Source organism: Amblyomma mixtum, chromosome 3, assembly GCF_055824585.1.
Source record: "Amblyomma mixtum isolate Tamu chromosome 3, ASM5582458v1, whole genome shotgun sequence".
NCBI classification, from domain to species: domain Eukaryota; kingdom Metazoa; phylum Arthropoda; class Arachnida; order Ixodida; family Ixodidae; genus Amblyomma; species Amblyomma mixtum.
The window spans coordinates 249,768,357-249,790,155 of record NC_143014.1 but is presented as its reverse complement, the minus strand read 5'-3'; the positions used below and the strand labels follow the sequence as shown (position 1 = coordinate 249,790,155).

At 47.2% G+C, this 21,799-nt stretch overlaps 1 protein-coding gene across 1 annotated transcript in view; it reads left to right on the top strand.

The window, feature by feature from the left end:
- LOC149354299 (cytochrome P450 4V2-like) overlaps window positions 1–21,799 on the top strand; it is an 80,372-nt gene that overhangs the window by 15,797 nt on the left and 42,776 nt on the right. The window contains exons 5-7 of the mRNA XM_089575954.1: window positions 5,337–5,536; window positions 6,680–6,746; window positions 9,994–10,120. Of these exons, the coding sequence (XP_089432080.1) occupies window positions 5,337–5,536; window positions 6,680–6,746; window positions 9,994–10,120 (394 nt within the window). The remainder of the gene's footprint in view (window positions 1–5,336; window positions 5,537–6,679; window positions 6,747–9,993; window positions 10,121–21,799) is intronic.

Below are 21,799 nucleotides of genomic sequence, written 5' to 3'. Positions count from 1 at the left end.
GACGATAATTTGTTCGCTGCTTCTCTCGAATGCAGACAGATGGCGCCATGCGGTCGGGGTGTGTGTAGAGTTACTGTATAACTCTAGGGGTTTGTCTAGTTGCCGAGGTGCAGCGGCCGTAAATTCAGAGCCGGATTATCAAGGGTTCAAAGGGTTCAAATGAACCGGGCCCTCCGTGCTTAGGGGCCCTCCGAGGGCTGAACAAAATGGCGGATTTCATGGTTTGGCCCGAAAAGTCAAATCAGTTTCCTGCAGGTTTCCCATGATTGAAACAGCGATTATCTATTGATATAATGAATGTGTAGAGGACGCGAAGAGGAATCCACGCGGCCGCACCGGCGCTGTGGTGGCTGCGGTATGTTCGGTCCCTCGAGAAGCCTCGCACATCCGCATCGCTCATCGGTTACGTGATACGACAGGCACAATTCCGAGCTGCGGCATCACTCTCTCTTTTCCTCACTGTCTACACGCAAAAAAGCTTTTCATCGCATCATATGCTTGATGCCGAAGTCAGCTTGTTGAGGGTTTGCGGGGTCGCAGCGGAGCACCAGCAAGAGAGAGACGACCAGCGTGGCAGGCTTCTAGTTCCGAACTGCCCGTGCCGGGCGTGCGCCACGAGCACGCGCTGTCCGACTTTATTCTCTTTCTAGCGCGCGCTGTAACGCCGATCTTAGCGCCGGCGCTTTATAGCGTCGCCGGGCGCTATAAGCTCATATTTCCCCAGTCGAAAGAAGAAAATTGCACTCGGCCAAAAAACCCATGCATCGCGCAGAGCGATGGAGAGGACGGGGCTGATCCAGCTGGTCAACGCACAGACTAGCTCCTATAGGCGTTCTGGGCTGCAACGGTTCAACAGTTTCGGAACCCGCAATGCCAAGGCGCATAAAGAGCTGTTGAGGTTTGAAACCTCGTTTATGCTCTGACAACAAAAAATCATCGGAACTAAGTTAAGGTAGACGTTTCTAAATTATAATGTCTTTTCATGATAATGCAAACTCCTAATGAAATTTATGTGACAGCAATACGCTGGATAGTCGATGAAAGAGAACTGTTTATCGAAACTTAACGATGGTTCTATGAGGATCTGCAGGGCGGGAAGTACGTTGCTGCTGTGTCGTCACTCGGCCGCGTCTCCCGTTCGCCTCTCCCTCCCAGCCCGCCTCGCACGGACCCTCGTGTTTGGGATGTGTTTAGGTGACCTTGGATCGGCAGCTCTTGTTCTCGTGCATTGGTTCTTCCTGCCGCTCACCTCGCGATCCGTGGAGAGTCGTATATGCGGGGTGCACAGTCCGATGCTGGGCGACTCACGATGGCCGAGCCAGAGCTTTAAGTGTTTTAGGCCCTTGACAGGTCCGTGTGACGTATAGGCAACATGCAATAGCCAGGCGGCGCCGCTGTCGCGCTGCTTACAGCGCCGCCACCATATGTTTTTTTGGTACTGGGTAGGCGGTCGTTCTTTGCGGCGTGCATGCCCAGTAGGAATTTGAAAATGTCGGTTGTTTTATATTGCCGATTCAAGCCTATTGATGCCATCGGTGTGTATTTTCGGCGACCGGAGCTCTAAAAAGGATGTCGCCTTTACGAGAGCAACCATGTTCACTCAGTGAAGGAAACGGACGGCGCTGAAATTTCGGCGAAGTGTCAGTCTCAGCGGGGCAAACACGTGTACGACGTTCAACTTGTGCATGTACAGTGCATGTGTAAGCAACCGTCTCGCCGCTTTGCATTGGTAACTGATCTGGAAAATAGATTTTGAAAAACATAAAGGGACAAAGTTTAGATGCACAGGACCCGTGATTATGTGAATTTTTCCCGTAGCGTGTAATCGAAAGCACAGTAAACAGTGGTGGGTGTACAGAAAGAATTGCATCTATCGAGCCCAGACTGAACGTCCAAGCAACCACACAGTGAGCCTCTTTATGACTCCCGCGGTATCGAGGTGTTTACAGCTGAATTCAGGTTGTTAATAATGTTAGGGCAGTTTCATGTATGACCTTGCTTGTCGGGAGCTAACCGGGATGCGTTTCAGTGGTACTGTCTTCACCACGGACAAAGTGTATTGAACATATTTTTGTGTTGTCATTTGGGCTGCAGTTGAAGAAGTCTTCACCACTAAAATATAATGCAACCAAATTTGTATGACACAAAGCACTGCAAAATCAATTCACCCCTTAGGCAAAGCATGGAAATCTGCGCGAGACGGGCAAACACATAAGGGAACGACATACGGGAGTGGGACCTGAATTAATCACCTGCGACTCACCCCGCGAGGCGTGCTGCCTTTAATTCATGGTACCTCGACACGTACGCGCTAACGTTGAGCGCACGTACTTGAGTACCAGTATAGGACAAAACCGCGACCAAGAGCCCTGCTTTCGAAAGCGACGAATCCTGATTTGAAGACCGTTGTTCTGACAGAACCAGAAAACGGCTTCTCAACGCGGGAGCGCGACCGCATTTCGACGATACCAAGCAAGAGAACTACTAGCGGCGAATTTAATGAACGTTCAATATTATAGCTTCATTCAGCCGCTCCACATTTATACTTTTTTTCTCCTCTTAGCTTCACGTGAATTATAACACCAGTGCAACTTCCTTGACACGACGCACTGCGACGATCCACTTCAGTCGCCGGGTTGACCCGTACGGCCTTGCAGGGAAACGAAACAGCTTCACGTCTCCGTTCCCTTCTCGGGTATGACAGTCCTTCACGCAACAGTATCTCCGGTTGGTTTTTTTCCCGAGTGCGACCGACATCCATGGCGTAGGATGGCCGAGGTAAAGCTTCCAGAAAATCCGCAAAGCTGCACAAACTCGCTGTTTGCGCCTTCCTCGGGAAGCGGAGCCGGTCGGGCCGCGCCGAGCTGCCTACTCAGTGCTTGTCTCTTCGGCCACGAGACGGCGCCACATGTACCTGCAAACTACACTGCAGGTTGCCTATAGCAGGAGCGTAAGGTACCCCAGGCTCTCGGTATCCCGGGTCAGGTAACGAGGGCTCTCGTGACCGGCTCTAAAGAAATCATAGCCGCCTTGATGCAACTATCCGAATGTCAAGATGAGAGAGGAGAAACGAAGCACAAGGCAAAATGTTTGCTGAAGACAATGACAACGGTGGAAACTGCACTGATGGCCGAGTTTTGGGATAGAGAGAAAAAAACAGCGCAGGAACAGGGACACAAGAAAAGAAGACGACGGGACAGGCGCTGACTGCTCGCCTGTTTTAAGTAAAACCATCTTTGTTATATTTACAGACGTGCTCGGTCTGGGACGATTTTCTGGAAACTGGAAACTGCACTGCAACGCTGCACTGCAGCGCCTGTCCCGTCGTCTTCTTTTCTTGTGTCCCTGTTCCTGCGCTGTTTTTTTCTCAAGATGTACCAACTCGCTCAACTCGCCGTTTTACTGAAGTTTTTTTGGGATAGAGTTTTGCAACGTTTCAACGCCACCAGTAAGGCACTTCAAAGCCCAACGCTCTCATTGAATGCTGCTGTGAGCCCGATGAAATCGTTGTGTGATTATGTATCCGGCTAAAGAGAGAGGTTCAATGAAATTGAAAAACTTGCGAAGGAAGCGTCGGACAATGCTCCATACAAGGCAAGCACCCAGAGAAAACCAAAACAGTCGACACGACACAACAGCGCTGAATGTACAAGCACACCAGAGACGCAAGATCTTTCGGCTAAATTTCGCTGTGAGACCTTCTTCGTCATGATCGACAACCTCCTGCATGCACTCACAGCTGGCTTGAGCGCTTACACCGAAGTCTGCTCGCAGTTTGCTTTTATTGCGGATTGGAAGAGCTTTTCCCCAGCACAGCGGCGGCTTAAGGCAATGGACCTCGTCACAAAATATCCTTCTGATCTGGCCGGCACATTTCCCGATGAACTTGAGCAGTTTATTTCATCTGCGAGCAACGAAGGCTTGTTCTTCTGCGACAGACATGCTGAAACTTCTAATTCGAAAAAAGCTTGAAGGTTCATTTCCGGATGTTCATGTCGCTATTAGACATTTTGGGCCTGATAGTTACGAACTGCACAGGCGAACGATCATTCAGCAAACTAAAACTCATCGTCACTCATCGTTATCGTCACCGGCGTATTCATGCGTGAGCTCGATCAGCAGCTTTTTCTCCAGTCTGCGGCTGCCCTCAATAACTTCACGCACTTTCTTTCGCACCCACGCAGCCTATCTCTAGCGTACGCGCGCTTGCAACGAGACGCAGACGCACACGATGCAGCAGAGAGCCCCCATCAAAATACTTGGGGATGAGACGGCCTGAACTCACGCTTTGCCGCCGTGAACACTGATCTGTTGACTTTCGGTTTTCGGTTTCCTGCCGCGTTTCCGGTGTTTGGAAGTGGCGCCTGTGAATGGTCTGGCAGCTGCATTGCAAAGACATCGCAAAAATGACGTCATGGCAGCTCATTTTTCGCATTCACTTTGAATATGAAAGGGTTTTGGGACTTCAATTAGCGGCTTTCTCAGCAACACAGCCATTCCATATCTACAGCGCGACGAACGAGACAGAAAAGAAAGGAACACGCAGAGTCATAACACAGCGCTGTGCAGTGTCCCTGCGTGCTGCTTTTTTCTATGTCCCGTTCGTCGCGAAATAGTTATCGAATAGCGTCACCAACCCGCTCATCAACTTACTTTGTCGAATAGAGCCACCTTTCCTCGTAGAAAAAAAAAAGCGTCGGTAGTGTTGCCAAGGGATACGCTATCCGTCTTGCTTAGTTTGGTATTTCCCTTTAGTGTGCCTTAAGTTCAACTGAGTATTTCGCGAATGTCTTCATAAGGGATTGGCTTCGCTGTGCTCGCCTTCATTCTAGAGTGTGGTTCCAATAAAAGAATAGAAATAAAAAAGACTGCTCAGCCAAATACAGTTGTGTCCATGTCGTCCTAGAAACGCTCTTTAAACACCCGCTTTGTTTTAGCGGATGGGAGCTATCGTAGATGAGTGAGGTCCATTGCATGCAGGTGCTTTGCTCTCCTGGGAGTGGGAGGCAGAACACTCGAAACAATTCAAATGCAACACCTATCAATTTCTTTATATAGCAAAACCATTTCAGCCCAGGAGTGAGAACTTAATGTACATCGTTCGTAATTTAATCGTCCTACTCAAACGTCGTTCATGTTGAAAAGGTAGCTGCCTACACTCAACCTGAAGCACATGATCTACTTTAAACTGCGCTGCAGAAAGTTAAAGCGGGAAGTGTGTTCCATTCTCTCTGAAGGCTAAAGATTTAGAACGTGTGTTGTTGAGCTCGAGTGCAAATTAACGCCAATGAAATCTTCTATTCCGTCTTTCTTGTTGAGCTGCTTTTTCTCCTCAGGACCGGTGATGCCTGGAAGATCAGGCGCAAAGACTTACAGCAAGGATTACGAGCTAGCATTTTGGACGGCTATATAGGCGTCATGCAGGAGTGCGCAGACGCTCTGGTGGCCCGTGTCGAGCATTTGCTCGCGAAGTCATCGACCGAGCCTATCGACATTTTGGAGATCGTGCACACGTGCAACTTGGACATAATTGGACGTGAGTCCATTACTTACAAAAGCCAAATTTCTTGTATTGCGAAAGCAATACTAGTTGCACTTTCAGCCCGTCGCATAGCGAGGCCGGTAGCTACCATATTAGCATATTGGATTGGATTGGAATGGATTGGAATGGATTGGAATGGATTGGAATGGATTGGATTGGATTGGATTGGATTGTATAACCGATGCATCACCACAAGTCTAACCACAAGCACCACCACCAGCTACACTACCAGCTTAACCATGGCGTAGCTACGGATATTGCTTTCGCAATTACCGGGCTTAACCAAGCTAAGCCACAGCCATTTTCTTTTTTTCTATACACAAGCAGACAACGCATAATGCCAACATCAGATTATAAATAAATCCAGGAAAACGTAACAACCTCGTAGTAACGACCGCTAGGTAGAGTATGGGGTGTTCTGTGAGGCGAAAAAAGTGTGCTCCCGTGACTGCATGCATGGTCTATTGAAAATGGACCACGGCAGGTTAAAACTGATCGGCTCATTTGCTGACTGCTGCAGTTTCGCGTCGGTTTTCTTTAACTAAATACCGTGAAGTTGGATGCAGTTATCTTTAACGAAGAGTTACTAACAAACCTTGGCTTGTGACGAAAAAAAATTCAAGTCGGACTTCTGGGCGATGAACGCTGTCAGTGACAGCGACAGAAGAAACGAGAGATGTTATCGCATATTTTACTACTTGCCTTCCAGACCGCACCACATTCAAAACTGCATGGCGAATTTCCCAACCACTATATTTCATTCCTTGCGCAGGAGGCGGATACATGCACCGAAATGATTACTACGAATCGCCATGCTAGGTTTTGCTGAACGAGCGACCGTTAAGGCTCGCTATGGAAATTGAAGAAAATGCACGCTTTTCTTTCCTATATTCAGTCTATAGAAATTATTCCTGAGCCAAAATATAATTAGTCAACTTTTCTTTTATTCCAATTAATCACTGCATGTTTCGCTAAGCGCATATGAAGCGTTAATTTTACTTATAGAAACACTGACTTGAAAAATGAACCTATCTCAAAATGAGGCTCATGCGCTACAAACGGCGCGAATTTGAGCAGGAGCGCTGTAACGCCTCCACAAGACAGCTTCATTTTTACGTAACCTATTTTCTATTCCAGGTTTTGCTCTGGGAGTAGGCCTCGGGTCCGAAGAAAAACATGGAAACTATGGCACCTACTCTGACTTGTGAGCCATCTTTTGCACTGCGTTGTTGTTACTCTTGTGCCTCAGTGAAAATTACTTCGTTCTTACGATAATTCTTGCAGCAAAGCTTAGCTCTCGTTTACGTGCAAGAGCACTTTTTACCCGTCTTCTGTACAAGTACTGAAGCTAGAATCCGGCGCACGAGATTAGTAAAATCACACGCGCAAATTGAAGCTTTGCTTTCTTGAAAGGAACCATGCTGTTTCGAAAAAGGCGCGGAAGGAAGGAGAAAGAGAAGATAAAAAAAGAGAGTAATTCCGGCCTGATGTGGTGCAGAGAAATCGTAAGCCCTTACTGCTTCATCGAAGCAAAGGGAAGTCGCATATCGGCAACCACCAGGTCGCTTAACTCCTCAACGCTCAACTACAAAGGGATTGGTGTAACCTGTCCTATCGCAGCGAAGTTGTGTGTTTTGTAGCCACAATTTCCTCTCAGAGAATAAGCGTCTACACTACTGACAATTTTCTTGGCATATATATATTTTCTTCCTAGTTCTTTGCTTCTTTCCGTATGCCTCATGTAGATGTGTTCCCAGCGGTTAGTAAAATTAATCGAAGCGTTTTCATCAGGAGACACGATCGCTTTGCTAAAGTATGGTGACGGGACCTGTATCAGCAGTTCTGAAGCACAGTTAGCTGCACCTATGGCCTTAACGACTAAGAAGATAGCCTTTAGAGAAAGAATAAGGTGCATGGGGAGGAAGCAGGAAGAAGGAGGCTACTTGCGTCGAGCAGTTCTGAAGCAAACTGGCATACACCTGGCTTTAGATCGACGGAACGCCAGCAACTGCATGCGGTTGCACTTTGCATAGGACAAGAGACAAATTATTGTCGCTCTGGTCCAGCCCCAAAGTTTTTTCGTGATTCCTTCAAAACCACTTGTATTGATAGCAGGTTCAAGAAACTTGGCGTGAAAATGGATTCATGAACTTATACGACACGCAAGCTATAACCATGAACTGATAACTCTATTTCTTTACGAGTACGAAGGCAGCGCGAGGTGAAAACTCAAGGCAGGTGCAATAAACAGCTAACATCAAGCGCCTTCCGTTGAACGCTGAACTCACCAACAGATGCTCTCGAAAATGACGACAGCAGATGGCTCGCATGAGTCATCTAGTTAGATCGATCGTTACGAATGGACATCAGAGTTCAGCTGTGCACGTAGGAGGAATGGGCCCATTTAAAGTCGGTTTCACTCAGCTATATTAAAAAAGGCACCACCACTGTCCGCCAGCAAAGTTATCCTTCGAACAACCGTTTAACAGGAGATTCCGATGATAAAAAAGTAATTAAAAGTAGTGCCCAATTTAAGAAGCCAATTATCTCGAAGCATTTTCACGGGAGGAAGGTCACTGCATGTGGGAGCCCATTTGGGCTCTCCTTTTCACAAGGAGCACCATGTGGCCACACGCTATGAACTCTTTTTTTCATGTGCTACAATGGCTAAGAACATGTTTTCGCTGCGTTAACTACGGTTTCGGGCATGGGGTCAATTCATTGTGACAAATACGAAGGCACTGTCAAAGCAGGTGAAGTCCACAGACTCACCTCACGCAGAAAATGCGCGTGTTCAGCGTACAATTGACATCATAAAGTCAGCTGGCGATAGTGATAAAATATTCTGTGGCGAAGATGCTAAATTTACGCGAAAAAAACAAAAACATGCAAGAGTATTTCTCAGAGGACGTGCGAAGTGCCAGTCGTGTTGGTTAACTATGTGCGACAATTCTGATGTAACTGCGCAAACAGAAACGACAGCGCTTTGGTTGTCAGTAAGGGTGTGCCAATAGTGCCTCTTTGAAACCTTCCGATCGAATACGAACAGGTTAGCTTCGCTACTGAATTGAGTACGAATCGCGTAGTTTGAAAGTGAGTCGAACACAAATCGAATATTTGCGAGAATATCTGGTGACTTGTGTCAATATTCGTGCGAAACGGGTATCCATCCGAAACAGTGAAGTGCTAGCCGATGCGCTAAAAGTCATGCCGATGTAGCTGTCGGAAGACACAGTACTGATGTTAATTAGGGGACACGTAACACGAAGTAAGTGTAATAAATTTTTTACTGTGATGCCATATGCCTACGAAAATTACCTTTTGCTACTGATGATGATAGTGAACTAACTTTCGCCAAGCCTGAAGTGAAAGAGATACAAGTGCCGTGTGCATCGCTTCCCATTCGATCAAAACAGTTCGAAACCAAGGAATGCATAGGGGAATGCTTTTCTTTTTTTTTAATTTGAGGTGCTCATCAATGTGAAATTGGTTTTGCTGTAATTTTTACTTGAAATATAATTGATTACAAAGTAGAACAAAAACATTCGCTGTAATTTCTGCAATAATGGACCCGTACTGACTGACTTGCCCAATTCACCATTTTTGTACAGAAACGAGAATTTCAGATATTGCCTCCGGTATTGGGAACGAAGGCGGGGTTTATTAAACCTGGCTAAATCCAGCCGCGTCGTGAAGGTCATATGCATACCGCCCCTCTTCCCGTACAGACCAATCTCGGCAGCATGCTACGCGGCGTCAGAGTGGGCCCTGTTATTGAAACAGTTTTCGAAAGGAAAAAAAAACGCAGTGTGCCCTATTCGAACTTTGTGCCAGTTATTCAAAAACTATTCGTAAACGTGAGTAAAAATTCGATTTATTTCGAGATTTTTTTTTTTGAATATGAACTAATTGGTTCGTTCAGCGAACCTAGTAGATGGATGTTCGACTCACTATTCGAAAATTTCGAATATTCGCTCACCCCTAGACTTTTCGGACATCTAACACTTTTTCTTTCCCAAATGAAAGTTTTCCCGCAGCCCGGATGGCAAAGGGAAAAAGCGACCTCCTTTTTTGTCTGCATCTATCAATGAGGGCGAACCAGTCGCCACATATCACGAGAGGGTTGCACGTTGTATGCCTTCCGCAAGAGTAATCGGTAAATCGGTCCGTATGGTGAACTCCTTCGAAGGCCTCAGCCGTACCTCCAATGTGCACAGCACTCGCTTCACAGTCATTGCTGCGACGGTTACGCGATGACTGGGCAGGCGCTTTAAACAGCAGCAACCTCAGAATGTCTTCTGCAGATGTTCACTGATTGTAGCCCTTGTAAGCTTGTTTACTACGAATAAATTAATCTTTTTTCCGTTCTGAAAAATGTGTTTCCCGCATTCGTTTTTCGCGCTAGCATGCATTACCAAAGTCTTGCAAGAATTCTGTTGCCTAATTTGCAGATTGACAGTACTGATAAGTATGCGAATGTTTCAACCCTGGCTATGGTTGGACGATGTCTACAGCATGACTCACAACGGACGCCTATTTCACAAAACGCTAAGGAAGATTGAAGACATCGCACGCGAAGTAAGTTGTTCAACTCGCACGATCGCGGCTCGCAGTAGCACCCCGTATACCAAGCATACGGTCAGTATGCGTCTACTGCTGTCACAGTGGTAGATTATCTGTACGAACATAGCCAAGTTTCTCAAGAAGGCTCTTGCATGTAAGACGTACAGAACGTAAACACTAATGCTGACTGTGCTGTAGCGCTAGCCATATTATTTCTAATTGTTTCTTCGTAATCGAACCAGTCAAGATTTCTCATTCTTTCGACCGCTGTGACGATTCGCGAAGACCTTGAATTTAGAGTTTAACCTCGTTAATAACAGTTTTCAGAAGGAGCAGCATTTACGGTTCTCATTCAAGTGCTGCTGCTTTTGGATGCAAAGTTTTCACGTAACGCTGCAGCAGTCAAAACAATAAGAAATCTTCACATGCATTTGGCATGAAGTATTAATTACAAAACATCTCTGCTTGCGCAAGACGGCCGCCAGCAATAGAGCTTGGCATTTTTTCTCGTGTAACACACAAAAGCCTCCTTGAAGGAGCTTTATCGGTTCAAATGGGACAACATACCGGGTGTTTGAAATTGTTCAGTACAGATTTTTCTTTGAAAAGGCATTAGAGATACGACAGTGCAGTTTGTGCGGGTGCATTTTAAAACACAGCGGCCATTGTGTTCCTAACAGAACACAGCGAGTAAATGATTAATTAACTAAACTTTATTAAACAACTTTTTTACTTATGATTTTAGGGGGCGTATTGCGAAATTGAAGGCCGCCAAGACTGAACGTGAGTTCTTAATCCACAATGTGGTTCGAAATATATAGCGTCAAAAACACGCTTTTGAAAGCTCGTTGAGTTGGCTTTTCATGTTGCATGTTTATAAAATGGCGTCGCTCGCATTTCTAATGCAACAAATACAGACGCCGTTTGTGTATTTTATGACGTCGAAGTGATTAAAGTGATTTCCGCGACGATAATACGCGTAGCGACACCATTTGAGAAATTTGCACTGCGGGAAAGCCAACTGAACTAGGTTTGAAATGCGTATTTTTGACGTTGAATATTTGAAACCACATTGCCGGTTAAGAAAACTTAAAAACAGGGACCACCTTCGATCTTGCCCGCCTTCAATTTCGCTATATCATATTGACTCTACAATCGGAAATTAAAAGTTGATTCTTTGAGTTTAGTTTTTTATTGTTTAATTATAGGGTTCTACCAGGTACATAATGCCCATTATGCTTTAGAACCCACCTGCATAAGCTGCAATGTCGTATTCCTCATGGCTTTGTCCCCGTGCCGCGTTGTTCAGTGTTCCGCGCCATAGCTTCCCCCGTTTCACTCATCCGCACCCCTAGCCTAAACAATGAACAACCCCCCTCGCATGGTACGGGGAGAAAAGCCAGTCTCCTTTCGTTTCTTTCCTAGCCTCTGCAGCATTGCCAAGTAAAGTTGTCCCTGAGCATAGTGTGGTATTGTGCACATTTTCGTAGATTTGTGTGTGTTTCATGTGGTGTAGATGCCTTTTGTTCGGTTGTTAAGGGTGGCTTTTTAAACCTCGGGCTCTCTGTAAAGGGAAACTAAAGGAGAACATTAAATGAAGCTAGATGTTTAGGTTAGTGTTCTCAGCTAGGGATGGTGTATTTTTAGCGGGAACAATGCTAAGGTTGAAAAGTGTGTGCAACTAAGGCTTGCAGCAATGCTGCATTGATATTCAAGTAACTGTGCCCGCCCTCCTGCATTCTTGCGCACTCAATCCGGCTGCTTATCCCAAGGTCGCGGGTTAGATCCCGGCCATGGCGACTGTATTTCGATGGAGGCGAAATACAAAAACGACCGTGTGCTGTGTGACGTCAGCGCACGTTAAAGAAACCTAAGTGGCCTAAGTTCCGCAGTCCTTCACTAAGGCGTGCCTCATACCCCATGTGTCGCTTCGGGACGTTAAACCGCGAAATTTAATAGTTTCTTCCCCAGCCGCAACAGACTGACGCATCTTTATCGCTCTCTGGCCTCACTGCTTCGTCACTGCCTCACTTCTCCGTTGCGAGATAAGAAAATATCATCACATAGATGAAAGTATGACGGCGAGAGCTGTTATCCTACCCGATACCCAACCTGATAGCTGTTATTGTAGCGTGAGCAACATTGGCCACAGTCTCGCCGTTGCACGTGCTCTCTTGCTCGACCATACTGCGCATGCGCGAGAAGCGCATGCGCGGGCGGCGAGTTACGCGTTGAGTGACGTTCGTGTCCTGCTGTCTTTTGCACGAGAAAACAGCTTTTACGTGCTTTGACGCTGACTGTGAACATGAATCGTGAGCCGAGGTCATCAGGATGCCACTGCGTTGTTGTTGGCTGCACCAACTACTATCGCAAGCGGAAAAAACTAGCCGCAGAGCCATGTGCACAGCATGAACAGCCGCAGCGTCAGTGCGGCTGCGACCTGTTCAAACTGCATTGCTTTCCGCGCACCACGCACACTTAAGCAAAGTGAAGTGCGGCTAACGTAAACATTCATGAAGTGACTTTGTTATGCTGGCTGGTAATCGTAGTCTATCGAACTCAATCAGATAGCATAAAAGAAGCTTGGCGGCTGCCTGTGCCACTTCTTCGGCCGCCATCGTAGATAGCGATGCGACCGTTGCTGAGCACTAGAGCAACAATCAACTCGTAAACAAATTTCGTTTGCCTAGGTCAATCATCCGAACGACGGTGGAAGTGCCTCCTGCCCCATAATCCGATAAAGTTCCAGCCATCACTACACCAAACGGCGGCAGTCTTGCTCGAAAAGCTTTTCCCGTCACCCAGGCGCTTTTCTAGCATATACACACATACGCAAAAAAAATCAGAAGCTCCGAAACGCCAATTTGCGACGCCGCCGTACTGCACCGTGGGCGCAGCACAAATGCGCGCGCGCATACCAGCATGGCGCTAGGGACAAGAACAGAACATAGACGGCGCCACCTCCCCAAAATGGCGGCGCCCTAGATGAAATGGTAAGACCAGATTTTTGAGCCTCTCCTGGGCGCGGCCATTTTGCACCGACTGGCGCGCCGCGGTGCGGGCGTTTCTTTGGGGACTGCGGGGCTGCGGCAGTTCCGCGGCCGCGCCTGCATATAGCCGCGCTTCGGGCGCTAAAAAAACATTGTCGAGCATACTTCCGCTGCGTGGCTGTGTTGCAGGAAGTATTTACGTTATCAAAGCGATAACATTGACGCGTTTTAATGACATTTAGTTTGACATTCAGGTTAATTGTGCCGGCGCTTAGAACGCGCTCGTGCTTAATCGAATTCCGTCTTGGTGCTCCACCGCAAAGAAACGTTTTATTCAATATCAAGAATTAGGTGTGCGGCTAGTATGCAGTTCCAATTCCCATGCACTCTTATTCCTTCCTGCCGGCCATAAAGCCCCCCCTCCCCCCCTTCCACAAACGGCTTTCTTGTCGCCGCGCCAGTTTATCAACAAATTACCGCTGTGAGCTCAACTGAGTCGCAGCGCCAACAGAAAACAAATTTTGTCATGGTTTATGCAACCTGGTGCATAAAAACGTACTTCCGCTTAATTTATAAAAGCTTGAATAGATATGAGCAGCTAATCCAGCTTTCACTAATTCTGAGGTCCGAAGTCGCGTTATTTTATTCAGGAGCTCTCGCCGCGTGTGAGAGCGTTGCGTAGGCGTTTGGCTAAGTGTAGAAAATGTAATGAAATCGCGCATGTTTTCCTATGAATAATGTAGATACCGCACCGCTGCGGTGGCTCAGTGGTTACGGCTCTCTGCTCTGGCCCAAAAGACGCGGGTTCGATCCCGGCCGCGGCGGCCGAATTTCGAAGGAGGCGAAATTCTAGAGGCCCGTGTACTGTGCGATGTCAGTGCACGTTAAAGAACCCCAGGTGGTCGAAATTTCCGGAGCCCTTCACTACGGCGTCCCTCATAGCCTGAGTCGCTTTGGGACGTAAAACCTTAATAAACCAAACCAAGCTAAGGTAGATACCAACAGCAGAAAGATACTATAGATAAACCTTTACCCCCCAGATACCTCTGAGATGCGTGCGGAAAAAGCAGCTGAAATCGGTAGCGGTCGTGCTTACAATCCTGTGCATGAAATGTTCTTAATGGGAACAAGAGCAAGCTCAGCGCAAGGATGCTGAACACGTACTGGTGATCGAAAACACGCGCTCCGTCGGGACAACCTTCAGTCTGCAGCTCGCCTATCCAGTTACTACTCCACTGAGTCAAGTCAATAGATCTACATTCTGATGCATAATATTATCATAGATGATATCGCACGTAAAAGGCGACAACAAACGACACGACAGCGCAGAAATCTGCTTCGAAGTGCTGGTTTCCAGTCCGTACACTACCTGGTCGACTACCCTCGGATGTCATGTTAACGAGTAACTGCGCACAAGATAACCGCAGCACTGTCTGGAAGAGGGCAAATGTGAGTAGTGACACACAGCACACACCCTCATACGTTAGCTGATGGAGCACAAAACGGCAGAAGCGAACACGTAAACATGCGTTCTATGCGCGGCGCCGGCGCGACCCGCAGTCCCTCGGGCCGCGCGCGCCGACAGATGGCGACTGGCGTCGAGAGTAGGCGCGCGTCCGCAGCCTGCGTGCGAGTGCAAAAAAATCTGGTCTATAAATGTGAACACTATAATGTGGAGGAATACACAGCTACTGCGCCGTGTTCCATGGAGGAAAACGAGAGTCGGGCTGCTGCTGAGCGGCGCAGGAGATTTGAAAAACTCGTTCATCGGATCCCGAGTGTGAAGTTCGCTGAACTTTATGATGCGCCATTCAGTCTCCAGCACAGAGTGCACGGCGTGAGGTAGCGACTTTGACATGTGCACCTGTCCCCGGTCGAAGGGTTACCAAATTCGTGGAACCGCGGATGCACGACGGAGGCTCGGTGGCTGCTCTATTGTTGCCGACGGCACCGCCGCCAGGGCGCTTGTTCCGTCTCCGTCTTGTCTTCCTACTACAGATATCTTTCCAGCACGCAGCTTTGTGCAGTATTCAGTGTTTGAATGCCTGCAGTCTTCATTTTGTGGCAAGTGGACGTTTTTTTTTTTTCTTTGTGCCTTCTCGTGCCCCTACTTGTCAGTCATTCGCTCTTCTCATGTACATAGCTAATTGCGAGGACGCAGGTGTACGGTCGCCGATCGGTACGCGATGCGGCCCCGATGGGTCGTTTGAGCTTTGGGTATCCAGAAGAGTCCCCTGGTTAGGCTGTAGTTGCCACTGGGCGCTTGACCCCTCAGCGACAGCTTTCTTATCTTTTTTTTTATAAAGAACCCTGAGTAATTGTTCCCGAGGCATACGTGCGTCTCGTACGCACGCGTGCGGAAAGTAAAACGTAGGAGAGGGTAGAGGTTCGGAATGCAGTGAATTCAGTGCTGTTTGTATGTGAGCTCGGTATCCATCCTTTCCCAAGTATTCGGTTAGCCGATATCCTTTCCCCACTCTTTGATTAGCTGACGGAAACTTTATTTTCCCTTCCTTGACCATCGCTTGGTGAGATTTGTCGCCTGATTGATTATTGGTTGCTGTCCCCGCCGAGGGCGGAGACAGAGTGCTTAAATCTAAGCGCTCTGTGTAAAGCGGGGGGTGATATCGTCTAATCAACGGTTCAGTCATGTTGTAAATAGTTTTCTTCTTGCTCGTTTCTTCTTGTTTATTTATGTGTAACTAAATAGTTAAGCTTATTTTGCTGCTGTCGAGTAATGTGAATGTTTGCGAGTCCGAGTTACCTCACAACGGGTTCAAGGTGCAGAAGACGACATGAAGGTTCGCCGTGCAACTGAACACACGATCAAACTTTAACCAAGATATACCAATACCTCACGCTACGTATATCCTGGCATAGCAGAGCTAAGCCACTGCCAATTTTTCTCATTTCCAGTGCTACAACCGCTGTGCACCACCTGTAGCTTTTCTTTTGACCATTTCAGATATGCTTCTTCAAATCACACCGAACCAAACGCATTTTTTTTAATTGACGAAGGCTAAGTATAGCGATTAGTTTTCTGCTCATTTCTCTGTAGCCTGATCGATGACATGAACATGTTCACAGCCTATCCCCTTGAGCATGGCCCTCCTAGTGAGAGGTCATAAAGAGAGCCATGAAGGCGAAAACTGTACGACGGTCGCGACTGTGTGAACAAAGACTCAGCAAAAGTGAAAATGACCGAGAAGTAAAAATCACAGTGCGGTTACGAGTGTGTAACGCGAATGTCCGAGCATTAGCTGCGGTGTGAGAGCAAAGAAAGCCGGGCGTGTCGGGCCAAGAGACGCTTGTACCTGTTTTTGTCCGGCGGTGGGTTTTGAACCATCACCCTCTTCCCTCTCAAACTTTATCTCTTCATCTCTCTCCTCAAAGTCGAGAGGGGGATTTCCTCCTCCACTTTGGCACCAGTCACCTCCAACCCTTCTGGCTCTTCCACTTTCTTTCTCCCTCCGCTCCCCTAATGGTAGACGGGGGAATTTCCCTCTCTCCACTTTGCCACCTTCCATCCGAGGCAGGTGGCGACGACGACCATGGAGCGAAATTGAAGAACGAGCTAATTAAGTGCTAATGCTCTTGATTGAGTAAGACAACAGCAGGCCTACGTGCAAAATAGACAGCCTCCCGAAGAACTACGTGTGCCAAAAGAAACTTGCGGGAGCTATTTCGTAATTACAGATTGTTGGGCGAGTTGGTGCGATGCATGTGTCGTTTCCTTTCTTGGGCTGTCTTAGTTACGCCGCCGTTCTCTTGCATTGAGCTATTCCTTCTCGCGCTGCTCGGGAAGAGCAACCTGAGACTCACAAGCCCCATCGGTGGCTTTGCAGGAAACAGCCACCTGCCTGTGCAGTCGCGCCATCTATTAGTGTAACACATTTTGCGTAGTTGCGCACTCGGAATTTGAATGGAGCAATTGGAATAGATTGGGGAAAAAAGACAATGAAATCCGAATGGCATAGCATTAGAATTAGAATACTTATTTAGCTATAAATCTATTTACCCACAGCGCCACAGTGACATTCAGAAACAGAATAAAATCGGAACTGGAGCAGATTGGCGATTGAAAGAAGAATGCTACCGCATTTCCTTCACATCAGTCGGCCTGATCGCCCCCAAAATATATGGCTCTTATTTCCTTCAAAATATTCACTAGCTTGCTCCCGAGCCACGGCGCGGAGCTTTTCAGTCGTCAAGCAGTATGAAGGGTTTCTTCGGCAGCGGCGCGCTGTGGCGTTCATTCCGCTTTCATTCCTCTCCACACGAGTAGAACAACGTGCGTCAGTTTCATCCGTTTTATTAGTTTGGTGACATCATTACTGAGATCGCTGTACGCGGATAAATAACGCGCTCACCTAAACTGACCAGCTGTGTTCGTTTGCGGCGCTAATTTGGGGTCCCTGCTGCAGCGTGGCACAGCGCTGTGGCTGGTTCAGAGAAGTCTGGGACTTTTTCTTGTTTTGTTCAGAATTTGTTTGCAATTAAATTGTACCGAATTGTTATCTGTCGTCCTGGCATCGCACTCATAAAATACAATGATTCCAGATCAAGCGGAACATGGTGAGAGTTCATGATATTAAAAAGTTCGGAATGACGCATTTTCTCCCGACCTCCCCTGCTTTTTCGCCGTTTGCGATTGAAAGATACGCTTGCGCTGGACCGCCTGGATCCTCGCCCATTAACAGAGAATAGTACCTCTGTCAAGCGAACAAGTGCACTTACGGGGAGTGCGCTTCGGCATCTGGATCCAGTGATACTTTAGGCTACGCGGTGCTAAGCGGGAAAGCAAAGTGCACTAGTAGTAAGAAAAATGACGACAGAAGATGAGCGGAATTTCTGAAGAGGTCGATGGAAAAGAAAAAGGACTCATAATGATTGATCGCTTAACGTGACCGCGCAAATAAAACGAGGTTCAACAGTTTTTAACGATTAAAAAAATAGAAATAGAAGAAAAGCCAAGACCAGCCAAGACTATCCAGATTTGCGGCAACAAACAAGATGGCTGCGGGCAGCGGTGTTGCGTCTGATCACGTTTCCTTGTTTTGGTGCTTCGGTTGCAGCTATAACGAACGAATCTTTTTCTGAAAACAGTGGTATAGCATGTAAAATAAAGTTGTAAGTACTTTTTACGCACTATATATATTGTGCGTTTGAAGTCGCAGATTACGAGGCTACGCACTTGGCCAGCAAAGTGTGGTCCGTGAACGCACTCCTAGCGGAGTGCACTCGAGTGACGCGAGTGACACTCCACTTGCGTCGTTTAGATGTGGCAAAGTGTACTTAGAGCGAGTGACATTCGCCGTAAGTGCACTTAACTTGCCCACTTAACAGAAAATAAGATCCTCGGACCGTGGCTACAGTAGTCGACTGCCCTCAAGGCCTACTACTCCATTCATGACAAACTTTCACTACTCCTCCCCCTTGTTCTTTTTCCTTATCAGTCCCATCATCCCTCTTCCCCAGTGCAGCGTAGCCAACCGGGACACCCTTCTGGTTGATGATGATGATGATGATGTCCTCAGGCTTAATGGCACATATATTCCCACGGCGGGGTATTGGCTAAGTTGCACAGCGGATACAAACGCACTCATCTCCAGGGAATGGAGTATATTTAAAATTTTGGAACGCAGAGCTAGAATTTGTACAAAACAAAAAATACGGAGAAAGAAAAGTTGTGAATTCACATTCTAGCAGAGGAATCTACCAGATGAAATTATATAATCGTGAATATAATCGCACACTGGTTAAAATCCCTGACTTGCTTCTTCCTTTTTATCTCTCTTCGAATATTGAGATATTACTCATCCTTGCAACGAATGCATACGAAGTTGGCTCCAAGGGCGCCTCCAAAATTTATATGAGCTTACCCGCATAACTTGCGGGTACACGTATACAGACAGAGCCCGGAAGTATTCTGTTCCATGACCCGCTGACTAAGCAACTCTACAGCCCGACTTTGCGCGTGTTGTGGCTGCACGATCCTCCTGACTTTCCTTTAGGATCGCAGCTTTGTAATGTCGCTTCGGCCCTCTCCAATGGACATGCGATTTGGTTCCGTTCGCAGTACGTGAATAGTAGCATTTGCGATTGTAAGTCAGACCGAACAAAGATTGCTCCATTATCAGGAAGTGTTGTACAAACAGCCGTTTTTGCCCACCGGCAAGAGTGCGCAATTTAGATTTCAATTTAGATTCCAAATTTCCTCTCCTCATTCTCTGATTTTCTTTGCTGTTCAGTGGTGGGCGTCTTTTGGAGCACCAAGACGCTTCGTTGCATCGGGGCTGCTTGATGTTTCCAGGAGCTTTATTCATGTCTTCTTCGCGCCAGCCGACAATCTATGTTGTTCCTTTGCAGTACGTGCAGACAATCTTAGAGAGCGATAAGCCATTATCTTCACTTTTGGCCCTGCAGAAAACCAAGATGTCACCTTTAGCACCCGCGTTTAGCCTACTACTAAAAAAAATTCCCTTTTAAGAACTCTTGGCGCAAAGATCCCTAATTTTTTTAATAAAGTAAGACCAATAACAAATTGTAACAAATAAATAAATACCGAGGTTAATCCAGGACCCTGTGTAGGCTGAGCTGCACAGTGCGCAAAAATGGGGAGTGCAAAAATTCGTGCCTTTTTCAAAGCTCTCTCGTTTGCCGAATCTCACTTCACAAAATTTTACAGCGTAGATATTAAAGTGAAGGTTCCCAGCCACCGCACTGTATTAGTAGCGGTGCTGTAGTAATATTTTTAGTTGTAATAGTAACAGTAGTAGTAGCAGTTCTGGTAGCAGTGAGATAGTAGTTGTAGTCGCAGAAGTAGCGATTGTAGTTGTTGTAGTAGTAGTTGTAGTTCTTGTTGTAGTGGTAGCAGTAGTAGTAATTGCAGTTGTAGTAGTAGCAGTAAAAGTAATTGGATTTGTAGTAGCAGTCGTAGTAGCAGTAGCAGTAGTAGTAGTAGTATCATTTTAGTTGCAGCAGTAATGATTGTAGTTGTATAGTAGTAGTAGTAGTAAAGTAGCAGAAGTAGTAGTATAGTAGTGGTAGTGTAGCGATATAGTAGTAGTAGTATAGTAGTAGTAGCAAACAAGGTTAATTGAAATATGGTAGCAGCCTTGGTTCTGCAGTATAACGTAGTTAGGCTGTTAATGTGATGACGACAGTGGCAGTTCTTGTATTATTATCAGTAGTAACATAATAATACAAGCATTAGAAGTAGTATATTAGTACCACAGTCAAGTCGTGACCATCCAGCGTCCGCGATCACTTGGCCACACCGTGCTGATAGCTGCTACCTGATGCCTCTCTCCTCGCTGTCAGGTGGGGCGCGCTGTCGTAACAAGAAAGCGCTGAACGCGTTAAAACGCTGCTCGAGATAACATTCGGTAATAGACAGTACCAGCCGCAGCTGTTTTGATATAGCCTCCAGCGGCAACGTGGCACATAAGCTGCGTTCCGGGAGAGTCATGGATGCAGCCTAGGCGGAGCGTTCAAAGCAACTGCAACAACTGCAAAACCATAGTGTGGGCCAGCCAGCGCTCACCATTCCGCACTGCTAGGTGTGCAGTCGCCATATCATTTTTTTCTTCTGTGCCCAGAAGAGACTGCTCTTGTTAGCTTATGGTATGGTATACGGTGCTTAACGCTCCAAAGCGACATGGGCTGTGAGGGACGCCGTAGTGGAGCTCTCCGGATGAATTTCTACCACCTGGTAATACTTTGTGTGCATTGACATCGCTCAGTGCACAGGCACCTTTGTTTCGTCTTCATTGAAACGCAGCCTCCGCTATCGAGATCACACCTGCGTGCTCGGGCTGGTGGTGGTAGTGGTTTATTAAAAAAATAAAAACGTGAAGCAAAACAGTGTTACCGGCCGCAGCAATTGCTGTCTAATATCTTAAGCACCCGAGCTGCGGCCGGCGGAAATGAAAGGCAAAAAGAGAGGATAGTGAGGAGAGTATAGAGGGGAGCGATAGCAAGAAAGGACAGGGGAGAGCTTTATACACTATTTACAAAATACAAAAGTAATCAAGTTCGCGCCGCTCGCGCGCTAATGTCCAAGCATTGTCCGAAAATAAGTGCGCGCGAGCGGCCACTGCGCACAATCACTTACAAAAAAGGCAGTAAACTGTATGTACCGTCTTTGTCAAAAGTAACCAGGCTGCATGGTTTGCTTCTAGCTTGCAGAGTGGAGCCCTTGTGGCTTTCCTAAAAATTGAAAGGTGTTGGAAGGTAAGAAGACTACCAGTCCTTACCTTTGACAACCATCTCAGCTTCAGGGAAGCTGTAAGGGCTCCACTGTACGAGCTAGAAGCAAACCATGCAACCTGGTTACTTTTGACAAAGACGGTACATAGCCGCACGCACGTAGCGTCCTGTCTCGGACTAATCGCGCGCGCGGCACACTGCACTAGTGGTCGGGGTGGGGCGCCTGGCCGCGTATACCGTCCGAGGTAGCACCCACGGAGCGTTCATGTCACGTGTGCACTACCTGGCGAAGAGCAAGCGTGAAGTCAAGCCGGCCTGCTCGATGAACGCACAGAGGCTCACCATTGTTCTGTCACGGGTGCGCGCACTGCCGCGCGGCCACAGGAGCGCCTCGAGACTGTCCGGGATGATTCTCAGCGCCCTGTAGGCCGCGAGCATCTCGCGACGCGGCACTGCAGAAGCGGCACAGCGAAGGAGCATGTGCTCCAATTTC